The following is a 21,612-nucleotide window of genomic DNA, read 5'->3' as shown; positions in this document are numbered from 1 at the left end:
TCTCCCCATCTCGCAACTCACGCGTCGCGTACTCCGGAGACACCACAACAAAACAAAACAAAAATGCAAGCGGGGGTCGCCTTTTGATACAGAACTTGTAATCGTGTCACCGGCAAGCAAAAAATGTGCACCCGCCGAGGTTTGAACTCGGGCCACCCGCTAGTTCCAACACGCTATTTCTGCGCTAATGGGAAGCGGGTATGTTAACCACTACACTACGAGTGCTTACACACTCCGATTGACAACACACAACTATTATACATAAGCAATGCAAGCCACTCGCTCACTCCACTACGGCTGCTTGTTCGGAGTCCGTAATGGGCAGAAAAGAGTATGTACGGACATATAGTATGTGTGAATGTGCAAATTCTGAGCATTCAAGCATGATGAAAGCGGTGAGAGCCACAAGTCGATGAATCTCCTCATCTCCTGGCAGGGGTAGGCTCTGGCTGGCGTCAGTCGTTTCTCTCGACGCACAGTGTGCGATTGCTTGATGGAATGATTTGGTCAAAGCTCGTATAAGGCTCTTATCATCATGGTGACTCGCAGCGTTCTTCGAGGCTCGATGGCATCAGAGTAGCTTTCGGGTGCTTTGTTTCACTAATGGATGAGCGAAGAATTTGTCGACAAGTGTACAACGCAATAAAAAATTTCGGCACAGGTACGCAATTCATACAAGTTACAAGACCAGAAGGGAGGGCTTGTCTTGCGTTACGGGGAGAGACGCCTGCTTCCGTTGATGTAAACCGAAAGCGTTCAAAAGGAATTGAAAGTCCGACTGACTGCTGCGTGTGCGGATAAAGCGATTGCGGAGTATGCGGAACGTGCGTTGTTTTCAAAGAGACTGTGGGATATGGCGATACCGTCGTGCCTTTGCAGAGAGTTCACAGGAGTTGAGCCCGAACTATGCTTGAGTTCTGAAAACAGATGGTGAGGAAATGAAGAAGCGGGTCGAGTCCGGAAAGGAAGGCAGGAAAGGCAAGAAGGGAATGGAGGAAAGGCAGGAAGGGAACGCTTCACAATTTGTCAGTCCGAAAGCCAATCAGTCCGAACCCAAACTCCCTTGATTCATTCTGGTGGCTGTGCATGCCATTCGTAAATGAACCTTCGGCGCCACAAGGTGTCGAGGACTTCAGACATCAACCTCACGTCAGGGGAATGCATGTGCGAAGGCCAACAGTGCCCAACACAATTGCGGAAGAGGGCCACCCAGCCTTCCCCTCACTTGCAGTGCCGGTCTCCTACACAATGTACAGAAGAAACGTAGCGTTGAGCTTCGGTCGGGCTACCTCAGCACTACATTGCCCCGTCCCACGGCAGTTCACACCGCAATGTCGGAAAATATCCACGTCTCCAGTGACGAACGGTTCTCACTTCACTCGAATGCCATCCCGACCTCATCACCGTTCCCATCGCTTATTCGGCACCACAAGACGCTTCGGTAGCAACACCAGGCACGGGAAACAATCTCGATCGCAGGGCGATCACCAAGAACAAAGTGGGAAACAACAACAGCAGCAGCAACGAAGTGACTACGAGCCAATATATGAAAACCTTGATCAACATCTGTACCGAGTTGCACATTTTTGTGCGGCAGGGCAAGCGCTTCTATGGCTGAATGTCTCCGATTGGTGCTATCGGGATCTGCGCGTCTCAAAGGAGAAAGCCGATGGAAGGTCTGGCGTGGGAACGGGTGACATGACTGATATCTGAAAGTATACTGACGCAGTGTTCCACATTTACAGCAAAGAGCACGTACCAGCACCCGACTGGCAAAGACGAACGCTTGGCACATTCTGTCTAGCTGTCGGCGTATTATTCGCCGGTGGAGTGCATTTCTGGTCCGCTAAACGCGTACGACGGATCACACCTCTGAAGGACGGTTTCGTCAAGATCGAGACGAGCAATCTGGTGGGCAGGCAGGCGGTAGTGGTACCGTGTAAAGACTTGAGGAGTATACAATCTGCAGGTAAGGGCCTATCCTCACCTCGAAAAGTGCTCTCCTGTCAATATATTCATCTGCGTCACATGCGTCAGCTGCTGTTGCGAAAAGCACGACGGGACAGATAACTCTACAGAGTAACGCGCATCGCATGCCATTTTTGGTGGACAGAGGGGGCGACTTCTATTCCGCCGAGCTGTTCGATAAGCTATTCCACCGCGCTTAGGCCGCGGGCTATCATCGTATACCGAGCAGCACAACAGCACAGCTTTTCCGCAACGCTTCGTGACATTATCACACCTATTCATGGAATCTGCCGTCTCACGAACGGAATTTATGGGACCGCAAGGTAGTGCAGAGACTTCCCATTTATGTGAAAATATAATAATATCTATCGCACGCGCTACTCTGTTGAAGAGTGCTTCAAGGAAAAGAAAAAATTGATCACGTCCTCCAGTCTTTCGTCCAAAAAAGAATTCGCCACCATGGCTCAATTGTCGTCTTCCAAAAATGGGGTTGTTCCACAATTATGTTGTTGGAACGCATTCCAGCTTACCAAGCCATTCCATCATCCGCGCTGGGCCTCACTAGCGGACTAGTCGCAAACAACCCCTCTTGTTCATCCTTTCGTGCACTCAAGGGATGGGTGTTTCCAAAATCCCCGTCGTCCTCCCCAAAATGATACGTGGATCCAAGATCCTTCAAACTGCCCATCCTATCAAACACGTTCCCATCGCTGTCATTGTTACCATCATCGCCCGCCTGGATGTCCAACGCAGATTGGAAGACCGCTAGCGAGTCTCCCGACCCGTCCACGGGGCGGCGCTGCTGCTGATGCCGATGTGCGGGTAAGGAGGCGGACGTGGACGTGCTGGTCGTGTCGTTCACGCGATGGCTGGAACCACCGGCATGCCGAGCGCCAGCGAAGAGAGGTCCCGTTGGCGCGGAAATGTGGATGGTAGGAAACGCAGCGGCGGCTGAAGAGGCGTTGGTAGACGATGAGAGTACATTCTCGTGACTCTGTGATGTTTCGTCGTCGTAGAAGGTTGTTGATTTGCCCTTACCAGCTCGCGTGGAAGCGTCGCCGCCATAATGCGACTGGTTCCGCGCTGGTTGCTCAGAACGAGGAGCGCTACTCCCAGCAGCGCTCTTCTTTGCGAGCAGAGCCTTCACTTGGTCCTGCAACCTCTGATTCATCTTCTCCACATCCCCTTCCAAGCGCGTCACCGAGTCCGACCGGATGTCATCTCCACTACGGCGGTGCTGCTGTGCACGACTTGGCGAAGACGACCTTGACCTCGAGCTCGACCTGAGCCGAGTAGGCTCGTCGAACCATCTACGAGACGTGGTCGTAATTTTGGGAGGCTCATCCACGTGGGTGCGCTTAGTGTGCGAGTCGAAAAGAAGGGATTTGATATCCGGAGCCTCAGAATGCTTTTTGTACATCCGTTGTTGTGGTGAGGTCGTTGGGGTAGGAGAATCCGAGCGGTCACTTACACGGTGATCCCTTCTTGCACCACTCTGGAGCAACTCGTCCACTTTGGCAGCCAGTTTCTTATTCAGCTCAGAGACCTTGCCTGTCACTTTCTCTATCTCCGCCCCTTTGAGAGCCTTCAGCTGCTTTTGGGATTGCTCCGCGCTTTCTCGCACTGATGCCATTTGACTGTGCAACGAAGCAATCTCTCGTTCTTTCTCTGCAAGGGAACTCTGCAGAGAGACGAGCTCATGTTGCCTGGATTCGCTGGTCACCGTCAACTCGTAAATCCTCGCCTCGAGTCGCAGTCGTTCCGCTGTAGCTTCCGACAGCTCAATTTTGGCTCGGGAAAGATGATTGTCCAAGTCAGCGATCTTCGCCGACTTCGCCTGCAATCTCGTGCGCAGGTCCGCAGCTTGCGCATCCATTGCGCTTTTGGCTGCTGAGAATTTGTCGTTGACGGCGAGCAATTCCTCCTTCTTGCGGATCTTTATGTCATCCACTTTCTGGTGATCAAGTGCCAGCTGATGCTGCTGGTTCCGGACAGTGGTTTCCAACTCCTTGACCCGGAGCGCGTATTTGTGAGCGGAATCTTCTTTGTCCCTCAGAGCGGTGCGAAGAATACGTTCGGCACCGCGGAATTTGTCAACTTCCACCTGCGCCTCATCCAGATTCTTCTGAAGGGAGCGGAACTTCTCCGCCAAGTCCATCAGCCGCTCTTTGCTCTGCGCTTTTACGTCAGCATGCAGGGAAGCCTCCTTGTCCACGGCACGCTGCAGTTCGCTTATTTTGTCGATAAGATGCTTTCGCTCTGACGCAGCGGCCTCAATGTCGCGAGTTTGGCGGTCTCGAATACTGAGCAAGTCGTTTCTCTCGCTCTTCAGCGATCCCTCGCTCTGCACCAATCGTTCATGCGCGATCTTGAGCTGGTCGTGCGCACCCTTCAAATCCTCAGCTTTCAATCTCCACTTGTCCAGGTCCAGCTGGAGCGCGTTTGCAGTACGCTGCGAGCTTACGAGCTGCGTCTCAGCCCGAACCTTCTCCTCGGCCATCTGCGACAGCCTGTGCTCACTAGCGGCCAGCTCACGTTTCAAGTAAGTCTCGGACGCAAGCAGACGTTCCAGCTCTTCCAACTGCGTTGCACACTTTTGCGATAGTTCGCGAATATCGGCCTGATCCTCGCGATGGGTGTTCGACAGCTCGCCAATTTGATGAGAAAGCTTGGCGCATGTCGAAACACTCTCCTCCAAATCTGCTGACGACTGCTTATTCCTTGAGATCATTTCGCTCAGATCTCGTTGCGACTCCTCCAGAGCTTCACGCAAAGCCCGAATCTCCTTCTGATCATCGCGCTGCTGTCGATGCATGGCGCTTTTGAGCTTTTGAACGTCATCGTCTCTACGGTTCATAGACTGCTCCAGCAAATTGATCTTCTCGCTCAGCATCACCCTTTGCTCATCCGCAGCAGCATCCTTGACACGATGCTCCTCCTCCAGTCGCTTGACTTCCGCTTCCCTCATCTGCAACCGTCTGGTGATATCACTCTTGATCCTTAGGACGTCCTCCATTTCCTTCCGTTGATTCGACTCCCTCAGCCCGCTCTCTTGCAAGGCGCGTTCAAGCGCTTCGGTGTTGGCATCGAATCGGTCTTTGGCAGATTTCCAAACCATCGATTCTTTGGAGAATTTGTTTTGCCATTTGACTAGCTCCTGTTGCAAGGTGGTGTTTTCATCAGTCTTGATCGCCGCTGCTTTTTCGAGAGTGCGGATCCGGTTTTCTTCTTTCCGCTGGTAGTCGGAAAGCTCTTGCTGGTGACTGCGTTGCAGTGCTTGAACCTCGTTTAATAACTGAATCCAGGGTTAGTTATTGCTATCTCAAGACGACCAGACAAGCCTTGTACATGCAGGCGTACTTTATGGTAATCTGCTTCCAGCTGGATGTAACGAGACCGCTCGCCTTCCAAGAGATCAAGTAGAGCATTCTCCGTGCGGACCTAGAGACAAACATTCGAATGTAGATGGTGAGTTGGACTACAATGCCATGCCTCGCTGCGACATATGTGCCAAACCTTTGGTTCCTTCCGCAACTCCACATCGACATGCACGGTACTGCCTGATGACTTTGCCTTCACCTCAGTCGGTCGGCTAGTACTTCTGGTAATCCCCAATGCCGACGGAGAGGCCATCGTAGCACTCCTCCTTGCCGCTTCCCTCTCCCTGTCCCTCTCCCTGCCTCCCTCCTTCCGCTCAAGCTCCCTACCCTCCGTTTCATTAGTCTCCTCCAAGCCAACCGAAATATTATGCCGACTCGAAATCGGGATTTTGATACGTCCTCCGGAAGCGGTTACGTTGCGTGTTGAATTTGTATCATACCGCGTTCGATGGGTGCGACTTAGCGCCTCGTTAGTAAGGCGACGCTGTTGATCTAAGGCTTCTTGTCTCTTAAGGTCTAAATCGAGGAGTTCGCGAAGCTTGCGAGTGTCTAGATGGTGGGTTCTAGGCTCCGTTGTGTCGGGTATGCTCGTCCACGAGTGGTGAGACGAGTCGCGGCGGGTATAGAGTCCCTTTGGCCGTACTCTACTGGATGATGTGCGTATGTCCATTTTCCCTTGAGTTTCAGCGGGGGCGGTATATGACAGCTGTGTGTGTTTGTAGAGTGCTCTTTCCCTTTCGAGCTCTGCGACGCGGTCTGCACGACGACTGCTGTTCTCTAAAACCGTACGAGAACCTGGGATTTTTTCCGGGGACCTGCCCTGTGCCCCTGTTTGACGGTACCACGAGCGTCCTCTTCTCGCTTCCTTTCCGTCTGTCCCTTCCTCGGACGAAGGAGAGCCTGAAGTAGCGATATCCAACTTCCCACGGCTCGCGTCTCGCTTCCTGCGGTTGGCGGAGGCCAATATTTCAGACCCAGGGGAGGTCGGGACTTTCATGCAAAAAAGATGAGGTGGACGCTCGCTTCGTAAGTAACGATGTGTGTGGCCGCCGCAGATGCGCACTTCAAGATGATGGGAGTTGCAGTGCGGTGTGAAAAGTGCCGATTGACAGGATTGCGTACGTAATGTCCAGTCGGGACGCACGAGGGAGTTCGAATTGTATTGGAAGTTGGCTTCCGGTGCATTCGGCAAGAACAAACCCCCAGCAAACCGAGCGCGGAGATGGACGCGCAGCTGAACATTCGTGATTAGACGGTTGTGAAATGTGAAAAGCTTTTGATTAAGGGAGGCGGGCACTGTGATCTTCCGCCGCCATTTTTGCTAGCAACCGACTTGCCTGGTAAAACCGACTACTGTGGTTCAAAGCCGCTTGACCCACAATACACACTCGCAACCGCTAGGAACGATTATATAATGGAGGAGGAAGTGGACTACGAAGTATTACCCACCACTTCGGTGGCGACCAACATGCTCGCCGGTGCCCTGGCGGGGATTACAGAGCACACGGTCATGTACCCTCTGGATAGTGTGAAGGTAGAATGTCGGAACTACAGAATGGAAGCGGAATAGAGGAGGCGGCGGAGAGCAGAGGCTGGGACAGAGTGCGGGGGATTCTGGAGAAATGTTACGGAACATGGGGAGATTTAGTGGGATTTCCCCATGACCATCAGTTAACTTTGGTCTGATTCTCCCTAACTCAATTGAAACTCTCAGACACGTATGCAAGTGCTATCCCCCTCGCCGCAAGCGATCTACACAGGTGTTGCGAACGCATTATCGCGTATCTCGACTGCTGAAGGCGCATCCACCTTATGGCGGGGAGTTACCTCGGTGATTGTGGGAGCTGGTCCTGCCCACGCACTGTACTTCGCAACATATGAGAAGTGCAAGGAAGTCTTCTCATCGAAAGACAATATTCACAACCACCTTGCTCACGGTATGCTTGCTGTCGTGCTTTGTTTCGCGTTGGGAGTCGGTTTGCTGACATGATCTCTGTCTGTAGCTGGAGCAGGTGCATGCGCAACGATAGTAAGCGATGGGTTGATGAACCCATTCGATGGTGCGTAGACGGAGGGCGATTGGATGTAAATTTGCAAACATCTAACTCTTTTTGCACTATCCAGTCATCAAGCAGCGGATGCAGGTTCATGGTTCGACGTACCGGGGGGTAGTGGAATGCGGGCTGGATATCATGCGGAAGGAGGGTCTCGCAGCGTTCTACATATCCTATCCGACGACTCTGATGATGACTGTGCCCTTCCAAGCGGTACATTTCTCGACATACGAGTACTTCCGCAAAATTCTGAACCCGAAGGGAGGGTATGACCCAAAGACGCACATTGCATCAGGGGCGATCGCGGGCGCTGCCGCCGCTGCGATCACGAATCCTTTGGACGTAGCAAAAACGTTGCTGCAAACGAGAGGTGCTGCGTCGGATACGAAAGTGCGGCAGGCGTCGGGCATGATCGACGCCTTCAAGCTGATATATACGAGGAATGGATTGGCTGGATTCACGATGGGTGCAAAAGCAAGGATGCTTTCGCACATGCCAGCAACGGCGATTTGTTGGACCACCGTGAGTTCTCATATTTGACGCACTGGAGAAACCTACTGCCGATGGCAATCCATGCTTTAACTAACCTCTTCGTTTCTCAACAGTACGAGTTCCTGAAAATGGTACTTTCGAAACAGCCGGGCTTTGCAAACGAGCCTATCGTCACGCCCGTTAACCCATCGTCATGAGGAACTGAGCATTTGGAGGGAACAGGAAAGAGGGACATAATCGGCGTTTTCCTTTGCATCTGCATACCACCACCCGCATCACCCTTATAGATAGGTCATCACATGGCAGAGGGGTTCGGATCCACATTACATAGCACACCATAGCATAGACTAGTCATACGGGAAATGCGCCGATTTCGCTGCAGGGGCGGTGCTCTCCGGTCCACCCTGTTTTTGGGGATCCCCTTTCTCTCGCGGACGGCATCCCGGTTGTGGCAACCCTCTTCTCATTCTCTCGTTGTGCATATTTAATCGATGGGTTTCGCGAAGAAGGAAACGTGAGGTCCCTTCCATGGTTTCTTACAGGATATGCAATAAGCTATGGACATGGAGAGATCACCGAACGACAGATCATCGCAGACCGCTCTATACTAACGGTTATAAACGTGTCGCAACCTGAATACCGGTCATCTAACCCATTGCCCTCGGCACTAAGGTTAACGGAAATAATGCTGGGGTCCGCACACGGGTGGAACAGACACTAACTAACTATGTAAGTAGTCGACTTGTCTTGATCCACTTTCGCAGAGGCTACGCCGACATCATGGCCAATCGGTGCGGAAGGCTCACCCCACATCAACTTTTGCAATTACATCTCAACGTAGTGTCGCTTTGATTGTGCATATGGATATGGGCCTTCATATGTATCATTGGATATGTTTTCAAGCGGATTTTGACCTTGGGTTGCTAGCGATGTCGAAGTCTCGGAGTGTGGCAGTCTGGGTCGGAGGATACATCAAGTACTGTACCAGACGGTGTACGGTGTACTGTTCCTCATGAGGTTGGCGCCTCGTCGCATTGGATCCCCCGTTGAGAGCATCAGGTCCTCAGGAACTTGATCTTGAGATTCCAACCACACACGGGCGATGCATGGCGACTGGCGAGGAGCCAGACGCGTACTGTAACATTCGTCGTCGCGTCGTGAGGCACCAGGCATCTTTTTCGTCCCAACGCCGGCGAACAGCTTCATCGGTGCACATCTGGAGGCTTCGCAGGGGTCTGATGACCAGTCGGAGGCGCGTTCATGCTTAACTAGCCTACAACAAAACGATAAGAGAACAGGGACTGTAAAGCGGTGGACACAGAGTGGTATCGCTCAATAGTCCCGGCGAATGCAGCCCAACGAGCTTCCGAGTCCGACCAACGGACCAACGGTAGGCCGAGGCCGCCGGGTGTGGGGACTTTGAAGCTGAGGTTGACTTCCAAATGTCTCCGTCGTACCGGAGATCGCAAAAAGGTTGCCCACTGGGATTTGGGGTTTCAAGAATATTTAATTTTCTCAATGGTCAACACTTTTATTTTTTATTTGGAGATCCTTGACGCCAACCATGGGCTCGAAGCCACGTTGAACAAGTATGGCCTTGGGATCTGTGATCTCTTCCGAGTTTGGCATCAGCAAAAAGAACATCTTGAATGTGGATCCCACCTGCCAGCGGCCCTCGCCTATAAAAGAAACCCCAAGCTTCCTCTCTTCCTGTCGCTCCACACATTCAGCTTCCCATTCCCGTTTATTCCAGCTGCCACCAGGTAAGCAGATTCGAAGACCACTGGAAGAGAGGCCCCGTGTGAATATGCATTAGTGTTCAAGCTGAGTCTCGGACATCCATACTAGTATCCGCACCAACATGAAGCTTTTCGCAACCGCCGTCGCCGTCCTCCTGGCCGCCAACTCTGTCTCCGCCTGGCGACTGAGATTGTACAAGGACAAGAATTACATCAACATCATGGGCGACTACAGTGGCAACACTGGTTCCGGTGGGGACACGGGATGCTATGCTGTGCACCCGAACGATGCCGCCTCGTCCTTCCACTGGACTCCCTGCTATGGCGAAGGCCGCGCATCGGCCGCCGAACTGGTCCTCTACAAGAATGCAAACTGCGATGTTGACATTGGCCGGTAATTCAGATCATTGCTCGCTTCCTCGCTAATAATTAATGCTCATTCATTCAAATCCTTATGCAAAGTGCCGACGCGAGTAAAGAGTGGAACAAAAGCCTGATGAGCGCCAACGATGAACTCACGAGCTTCCGAGTCTTGCACCGGACGAGCTACCAGTGCTAAGCGCCAATACAATCTCTATAGACCAGAATACACTGTTGCGATACAATACATACCCTTTCATGACCATAAACAATGATTCCTATCGCACTATCTTGTTTCCATCTTGTTCTCCTGTTTGTTCAATACCTCGCGAGCCCTTCCCGAAATGTCCTCGTAACAACCTGCCAATTCTGTCAGGTTTGGTTGCCCAGTCGTTCCACGCAATGCATTACGGCGGCGGCTGCGCGTAGCAGTTTCGCGCCTGCAGATTTAGCTCTCACACCTGGGAGGTAAATCGTGAGGTATGATGCCGTTCGAAAACGCGTCAAGATGCTGCCCCTCTATGTACCCGGTGCGAAAGTGGGTGTCAGCTGGCACTCTTAACTGTTGGAGCACCGTTTGTGCATCAGCGACTGTTCAGCTCTTGATTTGTTCTGAGAGTCCACAACTACGAGCTACTTATGTAGTCCTCGGAGCTTCGTACCCTGTCCATCGGCGGACTCTGGCGAGTGGCTGCGAAAAGGCCAGGAAGAGCCAAGAGGAGTTCTACTATCATGATTGCGTCCAACTTGAAACGAGTTGGCTGAAACTGTCAAACCGTCAAAAGTTGTCGAAAAGCCCTCCGGTAGCTGTCGGAGCCGGAGCTGCGATCCTGTGTTACAATGGCGGACTACAGCGATCTCCTTTCATGCCAGCCTGAGAGGATTCCGGTTCCGATGCAGGATCTTAGCCAAAAGGCCTAGGAGGATTCGGTTCGTATGCAACAGCTTAGCCAGAAGCCCAGGGAGGATTCGTTTTCGCGTGCGAAGATCTTAGCGCAAGGCCGAGAGGAACGTTTCGAATGCTAAGATCTTAGCCAAAAGACCTGAAGGATTATTTTAGAATAGGCCTGACAGGATGCGTTTCACATGTGAAGATGTTAGCCAATGGGCCTGAGAGGACTTCTCCATACAAGGATCTTAGCGAGACGGACGGAAGAAGTTCGAGTTTCGTCATCGGACCTTAGTGGGAAGGCCCCAGCGAATTCTCTTGTTGAGGGCAGATTTAGACAGTGATACGAAGATATTACCAATGGTTGACAGGCAAAGATCTTAGCCGAAGGTTAGTGAATGGTGTGAGGATCTTACCCAAAAGACCTCTGGAATTCACGGATGGGAAGAGGGCTCTCACAGCCACCATTGTGCAAAGGATATGTGTAATTTACGAGCAGAGAGTGGCTCTATATGTGGATATTGATTGATAAGAGAGCCGTCTGTTGCTTGCATTCGCCGTCAAAGGTCTATATACGGCTGCTAGAGCTTCTTCCACATTCTGTCCCCGCCACGTCCATTCTAGCTCGGCCGACGTCGAGAAGGTTCGTTCCAGAGTTCGAACCTCTACTTCCTGGCTTCCGACCGAGTAGATTCCGTTCCACAGGTGGCGAAGAATGGCTACCTTCGAGGTATGGCGAATCCCGCATCGAGGGCGTCGTCAGTTGAGAGCCGCTTGAGCCGTATCGATGATAGCAGACAGTGCGATCCAAGACCTCCATCCTCTAGCCTCAGGCCGTATCCTGCACATCGGTGCAAGCTTTTCATCCGAGGGCTCCTTCTTCTGGCCCCTTCTCCGTCTCTTGCTCCTATGTTGCAAGCCAAAGAGTCGGCTCAAACGTTCGATGTGTGGTTTCTTCAACCTTGGAATGGTGCGCTATACCACCTTCCAGTTCGTCTATCCAACCTCCGTTCCGAACAACAGCATTGCTGGGATCGAGAAGCCCCAACCCCTATTTCGATGGCAATCCTAACTTCCCCATCTCTCCGGGTGCTCCGACCGGGTATGGATCTACTTTTCCTTGGCCACAAACTCCATCATCCCAATATCCGCACCACCCACAGTTGCAGCCCCGTTTCTCTGGGCCACAAGCTCGCTCACATCGCCGACCTCCCTCTCGTGTTTCCTCTCATATCTCTTCGCCAGCTCCTCAGGCGACTCTGAAGGATTGCCCGTGGCCAGCACACTGCCTTTTGTGACAGACTGGCCTTTCCTGGCCAAAATGTCCTCGATTGTGCCTGGCGGGTTCTGCGAGTCGAACCAACCCAGATGGTCGGCCATGAGATGCAGCTTGTCGCACCCATCGCAGCGGATGATAACGACGCCCTCGGTGTATGCCTTTTTGGACATGTATTTATGCTGGCGGTGGTCGCAGACTTTGCAGGTGAAACCGATTATCATTCGAGCTTGCTGCAGCTTCCCAAGAGTTTGCGGCTCTGGGACTGGAAAGTCGCCTGGCATCTCATTTTGTGCTACTATCTGACCCTTTGAGTTTTGCGATGTGGGCTCCTCGTGCCGGTGAGTACATGAGCAGTGCAATTTCCGACTTCCGGAAAAGCGGAACAACGTTTGACGAGGAAGCTTGTTGAGCGCTGAACCAGGAAGCATGAGCTGCGCCGAGCTTATGCGAGGATACGGCTTCAAAGCAGATGCGGCGGAAGTCTGAGAGGGTGCTGCCCTTCGTCCCACTCTCAATATATTCAGTAGAGCGCTCATTGCTGCGACGGACAAGAGTTTCTCTTTCGTGCGAACCGATTCTCTCCTAGATTGACGTTGACGAGGCGAGACAGATGAAGGTAGCGTCCAATATCAAGCCACTGCTGATTCTATATATATACGCTGGGGATGGCGATTTCCTCACCAAATGGTGCAGCGGAAAATTCTCCGCTTTTTCTTTGGCATATATAGTTTTTGTCCCGGACCGTCGCGACGCTGGTCGTGCAGATGATGTCACGCTCCAGATTCATCACACTTCGACAGCTTCGACTTGGGGCCCCCGATGAACCTTTATATTCTCAGAAATCGCTAGCAACACTTTACAGAGTGTCCAAGTTCTGGCGCACCCTGCACGAGATATTCGTTATTGATCAATATCTAACACCTGTCTGTTTGTTCATCGTTCCAAGATGGTCGCGCACGACGGCACGTTCCGCATTTTGGTGGTGAACGCCGGAAGGTGAGCTATGCGATCGCATTTGGTCATCGTGGAGTTGCTTCCCGGTTCATTCAACTCAACCCCCTTTTTTCTGGCGCTGAATAGCTCGACGGTGAAGTTCCGGCTCTATGAACAGACCGGTTCCGACCGGAAGCTCCTGGCGAAAGGGTCAGGAGCGAAAATAGGTTCCTCGAAGTCAACCGTCAAAATCGAGGTGCAGGAAGACGCCAAGGCAGAAAGGAAGGCCGATACTCACGAAAACACAATCTCCGCCGACGAGGGTACCACCCATGATTCAGTCTTTCGCAAAATCATCCAATCTCTCGCCAAAACCTCGGGTTTGCTCGACCACGTAAAAGTTGTCGGGCATCGAGTCGTACACGGTGGTGCCAAGTTCAGCGATCCGGTGGTTCTGACGCACGAGACGGTATCGGCGCTGGATGAGCTTTCGGATCTTGCGCCGCTCCACAATCATCCTAGTGTAATGCTTATCAGGACCGCCCTGAATGTGGCGGATCTGAAAGCCGCGAAGCAGGTGGCGGTTTTTGATACACAGTTCCACAAAACGTTGGAGGAGAAGGTGTGGAGGTACCCGCTGCCGTATGATGCATGCAACGAGAGTGGTCTGCGGAAATACGGGTTCCACGGCATATCCTACTCCTACGTCTCCCGCGCCGCAGCCAAACATCTTGGCAAGCCACTCGAGCAACTGAAGCTCATCATCCTACATCTCGGCAACGGCGCTAGCGCATGCGCCATCAAACACGGCAAGAGCATCGACACCTCCATGGGCTTCACGCCATTGGAAGGGCTAATGATGGGTACACGAAGCGGCGACATTGACCCCAGCGCGCCATACCATGTCTCCTCTGACGCGTTCTCCGTCACGGAGAAAACACCTGCTGTCCCGGCTGCGCCAGACGGACCCAAGATCACGAAAGTGGAGGACGTTTTAAATCACAAATCGGGTTTGATTGGGATATGTGGGGAGAGTGACATGGGCAAGATCGTGAGTCTGGCTCAAGGGAAGGTGCTTTCGAAGGATGATGGTGATGAAGAAGCGAAGCGGAGGGCACAACTTGCCGTGGATATGTTTTGCGTAAGTAATCAGTCTTTCATCATCTGTTTCGATGGCACTCCTGGTTAAAATCATCTCCCCCTACTCTCTAGTATCGCGTGCAAAAGTACATCGGAGCATACTTCGTCGCGTGCGGCGGCGCTGACAGCCTCGTATTCACGGGCGGAATTGGGGAAAAGAGCGCGTACGTACGCTCACAGATATGCCATGGGCTCGAGTGTCTAGGCTTGCGGATTGACGAGGCGCAGAATGAGAAGTGTGTCGTTGATCAGGACAAGGTGGTTGAAATAGGCGAGGAAGGCAGTAGGTTGAGAGCGATAGTGGTAGCGACTGACGAGGAGGGCGAGATCGCAAGGCTTGCTGCAGACCTTTAGCTTGCCAGAAGTCTGTCTATATAGGAGTAGATTCTAGATTACACACGGGGCTTTCACCGCACGGCATCCACCGCGAGGGGAAGCTATAATTCAAACTTGTAATACCATCGTCTCCACAACAGGATCGATTATAATATGTCCTGACGCGTGATGCCTGCCGCTCGCCTTGGGAGCGACTGACAGGTCCACTGCAGTTTGCTTACATAGCAAACATTAAATTCATATCGACTCTTGGCTACACTCATTGTTACGCCGTCCGGGTGAAATACGACGCGACTGACGTCTGCTGCATCTGCTTCTGTCTGCCAGACGATGGCGTCGTTGTCGTAGACACAGATACCTTGGAAGTCGAGATGCGAGTACTGCGGCGGATTCCTTCCCTTGCGGGTGGCAAGGCCTTCTGTGGATGGGATGAGCAGTGAGCATTTGGGTAGCAGTTGTGGAAGGCTGTTTACCTCTTCAACTTCCTCCCTACTATCGTCCTCGCCAGTATCACTCGCACTGCTCTCTTCCGTTTCAGACTCATCCCCAGGCCGCCGCCGCTTGATCTTCTTCGCTGCACGCCCTCCACCAGCGGATCCCGACACTTTCGCAGCGCCAGGGTCAGCGGCCGCCCGCTTGCGTGTTTTTGGGACGGCGCCTGATCCTTCCGCACTCAGCAGACCAAACGCGCGTTTCAAAGTTGCTGGAACAGGAACCGTAGCGGCATTCTTCGCGGTGCGCGTGCCTTGCGTCCCCAGCATCTCCTCCTTAGTAACCCAGCGCAACTCTCGCGGCTCGTCCTCACCCGCATCGGGCAGATCCGCAGCAAACTCGTCATTGTCATCAACTACTGTCTTCTTCTTCCCTTTCCCCACATCTTTCCCTTTCAACTTCTTCCCCTTGACCGCAGCCGCCTTCTTTCCTGCTGTGCTCTTCCGTTTCGCTCCTCCTACAACCGGGGGCAGCGCTGTCGATACTGCGGGTAGCGGCCCCGTGACGACAATATGCTCGACATGCATGCTTCGTCGGATATGTGAAAACAAATGAACCGCAGACCCAAGATCCTTCCGCGACTGAATGCGGGTGGACCCCTCAAGGTCATCCTTTTCTTCGCTTTTGAGTCCGTCACCGGGCAACAGGTCGAGCCCTGCATTGCTAAGCAGCCAATCATCGATTGACGCTTGACGAATCTGGAAACTTGGTGACACTTGCGATTCTTCCACGTCGGGGCTTTCAAGGATCACCATCGGAAAGTCCCAAAGGTTCGCAAGAAGGCCTGTATCAAGATCGTTATACACCACGAGTAAGGTTGAGTGACACGATCTGGCGCCTACCTTTCTTTGGCCCCCGCATCAACAAATACCGAGACGGCCCCTGTTCCGGAACGTGTTCAAGGATACAAACGGCACATGCTAGGAAGGTTTCATTTCAGTTCTTCGCTCGGGATAGAGCAAACGAGGCATGTGTACCTTCGATCCGTGCGGCCTTCTTTACAGCTTTTGCGGGGTACCGGGTCACCCCTGCATCCTCGATATCGGTCAGCGGTGGGCATGCATGACAAATGTCTTTCGTTCCACAATATCAGCAGTTGACGACAACTCAGTCTCCGCTGAAAGTGATGCACGAGCTCTCAGCCACAGACCTTCCATCTCCACGGTTGGCGGATCTTGTCCCTTCGCCTTGCCGAACTTCTCCTGTGCCAAAATCTTGATCGCTTTCGTCTGGGAAAGGGTGGACGTCGCGAACCCAGCCAGTGAGCGGAATTTCTGGGAGTTGTTCACGATCCTCCCTACCTCTGCATGCGCATGACAGAATGCTTTGATCGGGCATCGTCCACATTCAGGGTTCTGTGGCGTGCATATGGTTGCGCCCAGATCCATCAACGCTTGATTGAAATGTCCTGGCCGGTCCACATCTAGTACGTTTTTTGCTAGTGACCTGCTACAAATTTCAGCTTGGGAAGACATCAAATTCCATAGAACCAACCCAACATACCAATGCGTAGTTATCGATTCCTTCAATTTGGGATCCGCGGCAAGCGCCCGCAAACGGGCTACAGGAGGAAGCAAATCAATGACTATCGCCACGGCACGCGGTAGGCAATGGCTGTACCGATTCCGGATGCTCACATAGCACGCGCACAACATTCCCATCCACCAGAGGCGCAGAAACATTGTAGGCAATCGATGCCACGGCGCCTGCCGTGTAAGGGCCTATCCCGGGGACCTCCTTCTCCATTGCGGTCGGGTCGGAAGGTAATCGTCCGTTGAACTTCTTCACGACCAGCTGCGCTCCTTCATGAAGCCGGCGAGCTCGTGAATAGTAACCTAGTCCGGCCCATGCATTGTGCACGTCCTGAACATCAAATAAGTGGATAGTCTGAGCATTTCTTCCCCGAGATTCTGCTCCAGCTGACCTCTCCATCGGCTTCAGCCAACATGAATATCGTAGGCCACTGTGCCATCCATCTACGTTCGCGATGGAGTTAGGGCCCGCTGTTCTGCCGGATAAAGGCCGAAAAATCACCAACCACACCTCTTGTAGAACGGGATCACGGTTGCCACTTGGGTTTGTTGCAACATAATCTCAGACACCCAAACTAGTTTTGCAACTCCGTTAATTGCTCGCGCTGGCAGGTACGTGTTCAAACCTACCTTCGTAGGCACGCTGCGCCAAATCCTGTTTCTGCGGTACTTGTACTTTCTCGCCAAGTCCCTAAGAACGTCCGCTGTTGGCATCATACATTCTCTCTCTCTGAGACGAATTGAGACGTACGGACAGACATGTTTGCTCCCGATGGAAGGCGCCAAGGCATGATGCGCTGCTCGGCGTCGTACCATGCCAGCAGCTCGTTGCGAAGAGCCACCTTCTCCGCGTCATCCAGAAACCGATGGCGGGCAGTTGCGTGGGAGGCGGTTGCATCCACACGAGCACGTTTCAGCGTAGCGATGGCCTCGTCTAGTAATCGAGAGGCGTCTCTGCAGGTCGCGGGATTCGTCATGACTGGGTGGTGTGTCAAGATTTCGCTAAGGTGCTGTGTAGAGTTCTGCTGCCCTCCCGAATTTAGCAAGGAGAGCCTTTCAAGGCGACGTCGGTGAGTGATGATGGCGTGGAAGCTTCGCCTGCATGTGCATGTGAATGTGCAGGCCTGCCTGGTCAACGATGCCCGCGCGAAAGTGTTCGGACAAGGGACGAGCCGTGCTCTTCTGATGGCGAGCTCAGCGTTTGCCTGCACATGTTAGACGCGACCCGTCATTCCTGTGGCCACCCGTCTGAAAGTTCAACACCTCCGCGATCCACAAACTGTATACAGTACTACTCCATCGGGCTCAGCATCGGGCTGTCGAGAGGTCGATGTGGAACGCATTGCAACGCAGCAGTTTGCTTGCGCTAGAGGACATGGAATGTCCTACTTTACGACACATGAAGTGATCGTATACCGACTCGTACGTCCTATGGTTATACAGTAACTTACAATGGCCAGAAGACGCACGGACGGACCACGGATTTAGTTACAACTTGCAGAAGCCGGGAATTGCCGGCGTCCGCGGTGTTGGGCAGTTTGGGCAGCCAACCAACTGGAGCGAGTGATGATTTTCGGAACCGGTCTTCCGGTGCCGCCGCGTTCGTGAGGCGCCTTAGGGAAACTCGTCCTCTTAGTGAAGACGGGAGATTGACAAATCTGTCCACTGGGACTTCCTAAGGACGCCATACGCTCCCATATTACACTCGGTTATTAGCACCCTCGGTAAACGCAATTTGCAGCAAGGTTCTTTCCCACAGACACTTTTAGAAGAGATAGTTCTAGTACCATACGCAAACAGGAACCCTTCCTGACAGGACCCACGCTTCACAGCTTGACAAACCTACGTCTGGCAGTCTTGTAAAAACGCGGGACATAGGGACCTTTCAATTGCCTTCAGACAGTGATAGCAGAGAGCTTGGTTGGCCTTGTTACGTGGCTTAGGGTTAAAACAACGGTCCCGTACTTGTGCAACGGTCGCCAACGAGTTTGCGGACGTCGTCCGAAATGCCTGCAAATCAACAGCTCTTCGATTCGGACGCATCCTCTTTGTCGGACTTGAGCGACTCCTCCGCTTCGTCGGCCTCTCCCCCAAAGAAACCTGCTGCAAGGAAGACCAAGGCCGCAGCAAAAGGAAAACGCGGCGCCACGCACAACAGTAAACCATCGATTGGCGCCAGTAGCGAAACGGCAGGAAAGGGAAAGAAAAATGCGGGAAAAGGTCGCGGGGCCGCCGCATCATCGACTAAACCGGGACCAAAGACGAAAACGACGAAAGCCAAATCGAAGGCATCCGGCGGCGCCTTGCATACCGATGGGCAGCTCTACTGCATATGCAGGACTGAGTACGATGGCAAACAGTTCATGATAGCCTGCGATAGGTGTATGGAATGGTATCATGGAAAATGTGTTGGCATCAAGCCTGCATCCGCCAAGAAGAAAAAGACGTTCATCTGTGCCGAATGCGAAGTCCCAGCACCAGAAGAATCCGACAGCATGGAACTGCATTCTACGCCATTAGTAGGGAAGACACCTGGGAAGACTACGGGGAAAGGTCGCAAGGGAATACCAGGGAAATCTCAAAAGTCTGTGCTGGCGATGGGCGCTGCAGGTGCGGCGCTATCCGAAGACGATATCTGCGTGCTCTGCGACGGAGAGTGTACTTGCAATGGTGCACCAGCTGTCGTAGAGGCTCCCACAGTTTCTGCGACGTTACCTCCCGCGGTTGCATGCAAGGTCCCATCGAAATCTACCCCGGCAGCTGCAGTAATACCCACTCCACCAGCAACGGCATCCAAAGCGAAAGGTGGAAAGGGACGGGAACATCTACCTGAAGATCCTCCGAAGACCGTAGCGAAGGCCAAAGGCAAGGCGAAGGGAAAAGCCACTGCGAAGGCAAAGCCCGTAAAGAAGAACTCGTTACGGAAAGGCGTTTTGAGTCCGGAAATAGCGTCTGTGGTGGTAGCTTCTATCCCGCAGATGCCAGTTGGGGAGGCGAGGATGAACTCTATGCTCGATTTCGACGAGAATATCTTCAGCTCGGATGAAGAGGGTGACCGTACCGTGTTTGCACGTCGCGAATCCACGCAATCCGATGCCGACAGTGAACAGCTCGCATCGGGGAATTTTGGCGACATGTTGGGCGATGGGGACGATAGCGACGGTGAAGGCGGAGACGCCGGGTCGGAGCAACATATACCATGGGGTTCAGACCAGAGACTATTGGGATGGAGCGATTCCGATGACGAAGATGAAGAAGAGAGCGAACACGATGTCGAAGAATCGTCTGGATCCACCTCATCGTTCGAATCGTCGGGCTCGGATGAAGACAGCGACGACGAGGAAACTGAACAACCTCAAACAGTCAGCGATCCACCCGGCGGCGCGCTCAACGAGATGGAACCAGACGGCATGTTTGTGGACGATCTAGTGGCCACTCGGTTCTCCTCATTGACGGCTATGGACGAATCCGCAACCGACGTTCCTGTTAAAACCGAGAGCGCCATTCCCCTTCTCGAAGACGAGGTGATGATGTTGGACGATCCGATGGATCTGGTGCTCGACACGGTTACAGACCTGGACTTGAGCAAACTGCTCAACGACTTCAACCTCGATCTGGACTCTCTGAACGATTTGAGCGTGCTGACGACCACCGATATGTTCACGGGGGACGTGTTACCACCCGAGTTAGACTTCTTTGGTGATGCCACCATTATCAAAACCGAAGGTAATGCAATACAGGGCATGGATATGGTGTCCGACATCAGTCAGATCAAGCACGAAGCGACCGCCGCAGACCTGTTGAACGTGCAACAGTTGCCGGCACCATCAGCACCGTCAACCTCCACTGTCACCACGCCGGTCACAGTAGTCCCACCACCTTTGCCGTCTCAACCAGAAGATCCTAATGCACCAAAAACCATTTCATTCGACTTCAAGAGAGACGACGTCAACGCCAATGGCGAGATCGTCACAACGACAAAGACAATGGTTTTCTCGTATCCCCCGGATGACAAAGGCGGGCCAGTCAAAACGGGCGGTGGGAAGGTGAAGCGGAAGCCCACGATGACTATGAAACGGCCGGCAACAGTAAGCCGGACGGCAAGCATTTCGGACGCTGGCACAGCAACCGCAACCAACGACGCCAGTTCCTCGTCGAAGCCTTTGACGGCTGTGAAGAAACCGGCAGGAAAAGTTGCTCTGGCTCCAGCCGTGCAAGCCACACCAGCCGCTTCACCGTCCACCGCAGCCCCAATTGCGTCCCTTCCATCCTCTGCCGCCCTATCGGCTGCAATCTGGTCTGCCATGACAAACTCAAATCGCAGCGCATCTATTACACCATCATTTGCATCCACCTCCGCATCAATATCACAACCCACCTACACGCAATCTCACACATCAACTGCAGTACCCGCATCATCCAGCATTGCCCCATCATCACTCACAACCGCAACATCGATACCCAGGCCACTTTCCGTCGCGAATAGCAGCACCTCGGTAACGTCAACATCCCTGCCGGGGACCAGTAAAGGGCCCACCCTTGGCCTTTCTGGTGCTGCCTTACCATCATCATCCGCTACGAAGCCCTTGTCGAAAGCAGACCTGCAAAAGCTCATGGAGAGCGTCGCTTTGAGTGCCAAGATGAAGGCAGCTCAAGCCGCGCTGGCCGCCGCATCTGCCACGGCGTCCAAACCATCCGCGACATCCGGAACCACCCCTTCATCCACGTCTATTCCGTACACAACCTCGGCGTCGCTGGCAGCTGCCACGAATTCGATCTTGCAAGGTGGTTTGTTTAGCCGTGGCTTTGCAGGGGCGGCTGCCGCTGCTGCTAGCAATCCGCAGGCGTCGAGCACAGCCGCGGCCGCTGCGATCAACCAGAATAAACCTGCAACAAGGACATCGACTTCTACTCCCACTGCATCATCCGCTTCGATGAGTAGACCATCAACTCCAGTGACGCAACCGCTGTCCACAACCGGCCCACTGACGATGCCTTCGCTCTTACCGTTCGATTTC

At 53.1% G+C, this 21,612-nt stretch overlaps 7 protein-coding genes and 1 non-coding gene across 8 annotated transcripts; 4 read left to right on the top strand and 4 right to left on the bottom strand.

The window, feature by feature from the left end:
• Positions 1 to 126: 126 nt before the first annotated feature.
• On the bottom strand, positions 127 to 225 carry EV422DRAFT_t118. Its single transcript has one exon. It is a non-coding gene; the product is annotated as a tRNA-Gly (tRNA).
• Positions 226 to 1,331: 1,106 nt separating this feature from the next.
• On the top strand, positions 1,332 to 2,595 carry EV422DRAFT_603774 (uncharacterized protein; the record flags this gene model as incomplete). The annotated part of the gene is made up of 4 exons (XM_053073749.1): positions 1,332 to 1,366; positions 1,446 to 1,676; positions 1,746 to 1,969; positions 2,038 to 2,595. 4 exons carry the CDS (start codon positions 1,332 to 1,334, stop codon positions 2,166 to 2,168), a joined length of 621 nt encoding a protein of 206 aa, XP_052922617.1. The 3' UTR covers positions 2,169 to 2,595.
• Positions 2,366 to 5,263, bottom strand: EV422DRAFT_210439 (uncharacterized protein). The gene has a single exon (XM_053065372.1). The coding sequence runs from the start codon at positions 5,084 to 5,086 to the stop codon at positions 2,495 to 2,497; it is 2,592 nt and encodes an 863-aa protein (XP_052922616.1). The 5' UTR covers positions 5,087 to 5,263; the 3' UTR covers positions 2,366 to 2,494.
• Positions 5,264 to 6,541: 1,278 nt separating this feature from the next.
• EV422DRAFT_540421 (mitochondrial carrier domain-containing protein) lies at positions 6,542 to 8,413 on the top strand. The gene is made up of 5 exons (XM_053071136.1): positions 6,542 to 6,882; positions 7,063 to 7,285; positions 7,352 to 7,408; positions 7,473 to 7,924; positions 8,008 to 8,413. The coding sequence occupies exons 1-5, from the start codon at positions 6,763 to 6,765 to the stop codon at positions 8,089 to 8,091; spliced, it is 936 nt and encodes a 311-aa protein (XP_052922615.1). The 5' UTR covers positions 6,542 to 6,762; the 3' UTR covers positions 8,092 to 8,413.
• A 3,759-nt stretch (positions 8,414 to 12,172) lies between these two features.
• Positions 12,173 to 12,385, bottom strand: EV422DRAFT_481992 (DNL zinc finger-domain-containing protein; the record flags this gene model as incomplete). The annotated part of the gene is made up of 1 exon (XM_053067321.1): positions 12,173 to 12,385. A coding segment is annotated over one exon (213 nt), but the record flags the coding sequence as incomplete, so codon positions are not given.
• Positions 12,386 to 12,958: 573 nt separating this feature from the next.
• On the top strand, positions 12,959 to 14,652 carry EV422DRAFT_210288 (Acetate kinase). The gene is made up of 3 exons (XM_053065371.1): positions 12,959 to 13,157; positions 13,242 to 14,235; positions 14,307 to 14,652. The coding sequence occupies exons 1-3, from the start codon at positions 13,108 to 13,110 to the stop codon at positions 14,586 to 14,588; spliced, it is 1,326 nt and encodes a 441-aa protein (XP_052922613.1). The 5' UTR covers positions 12,959 to 13,107; the 3' UTR covers positions 14,589 to 14,652.
• A 64-nt stretch (positions 14,653 to 14,716) lies between these two features.
• Positions 14,717 to 17,571, bottom strand: EV422DRAFT_508732 (uncharacterized protein; the record flags this gene model as incomplete). The annotated part of the gene is made up of 9 exons (XM_053068780.1): positions 14,717 to 15,846; positions 15,905 to 15,982; positions 16,040 to 16,135; positions 16,213 to 16,508; positions 16,566 to 16,623; positions 16,700 to 16,925; positions 16,987 to 17,038; positions 17,106 to 17,298; positions 17,346 to 17,571. The coding sequence occupies 9 exons, from the start codon at positions 17,569 to 17,571 to the stop codon at positions 14,717 to 14,719; spliced, it is 2,355 nt and encodes a 784-aa protein (XP_052922612.1).
• A 1,029-nt stretch (positions 17,572 to 18,600) lies between these two features.
• EV422DRAFT_499756 (uncharacterized protein) lies at positions 18,601 to 19,059 on the top strand (the record flags this gene model as incomplete). The annotated part of the gene is made up of 1 exon (XM_053068101.1): positions 18,601 to 19,059. A coding segment is annotated over one exon (459 nt), but the record flags the coding sequence as incomplete, so codon positions are not given.
• Positions 19,060 to 21,612: the final 2,553 nt, after the last annotated feature.

The sequence above is a fragment of the Fimicolochytrium jonesii genome (assembly GCF_025526975.1).
Source record: "Fimicolochytrium jonesii strain JEL569 chromosome Unknown EV422scaffold_26, whole genome shotgun sequence".
NCBI lineage: Eukaryota > Fungi > Chytridiomycota > Chytridiomycetes > Spizellomycetales > Powellomycetaceae > Fimicolochytrium > Fimicolochytrium jonesii.
This window is presented reverse-complemented; position numbering and strand designations above follow the sequence as displayed.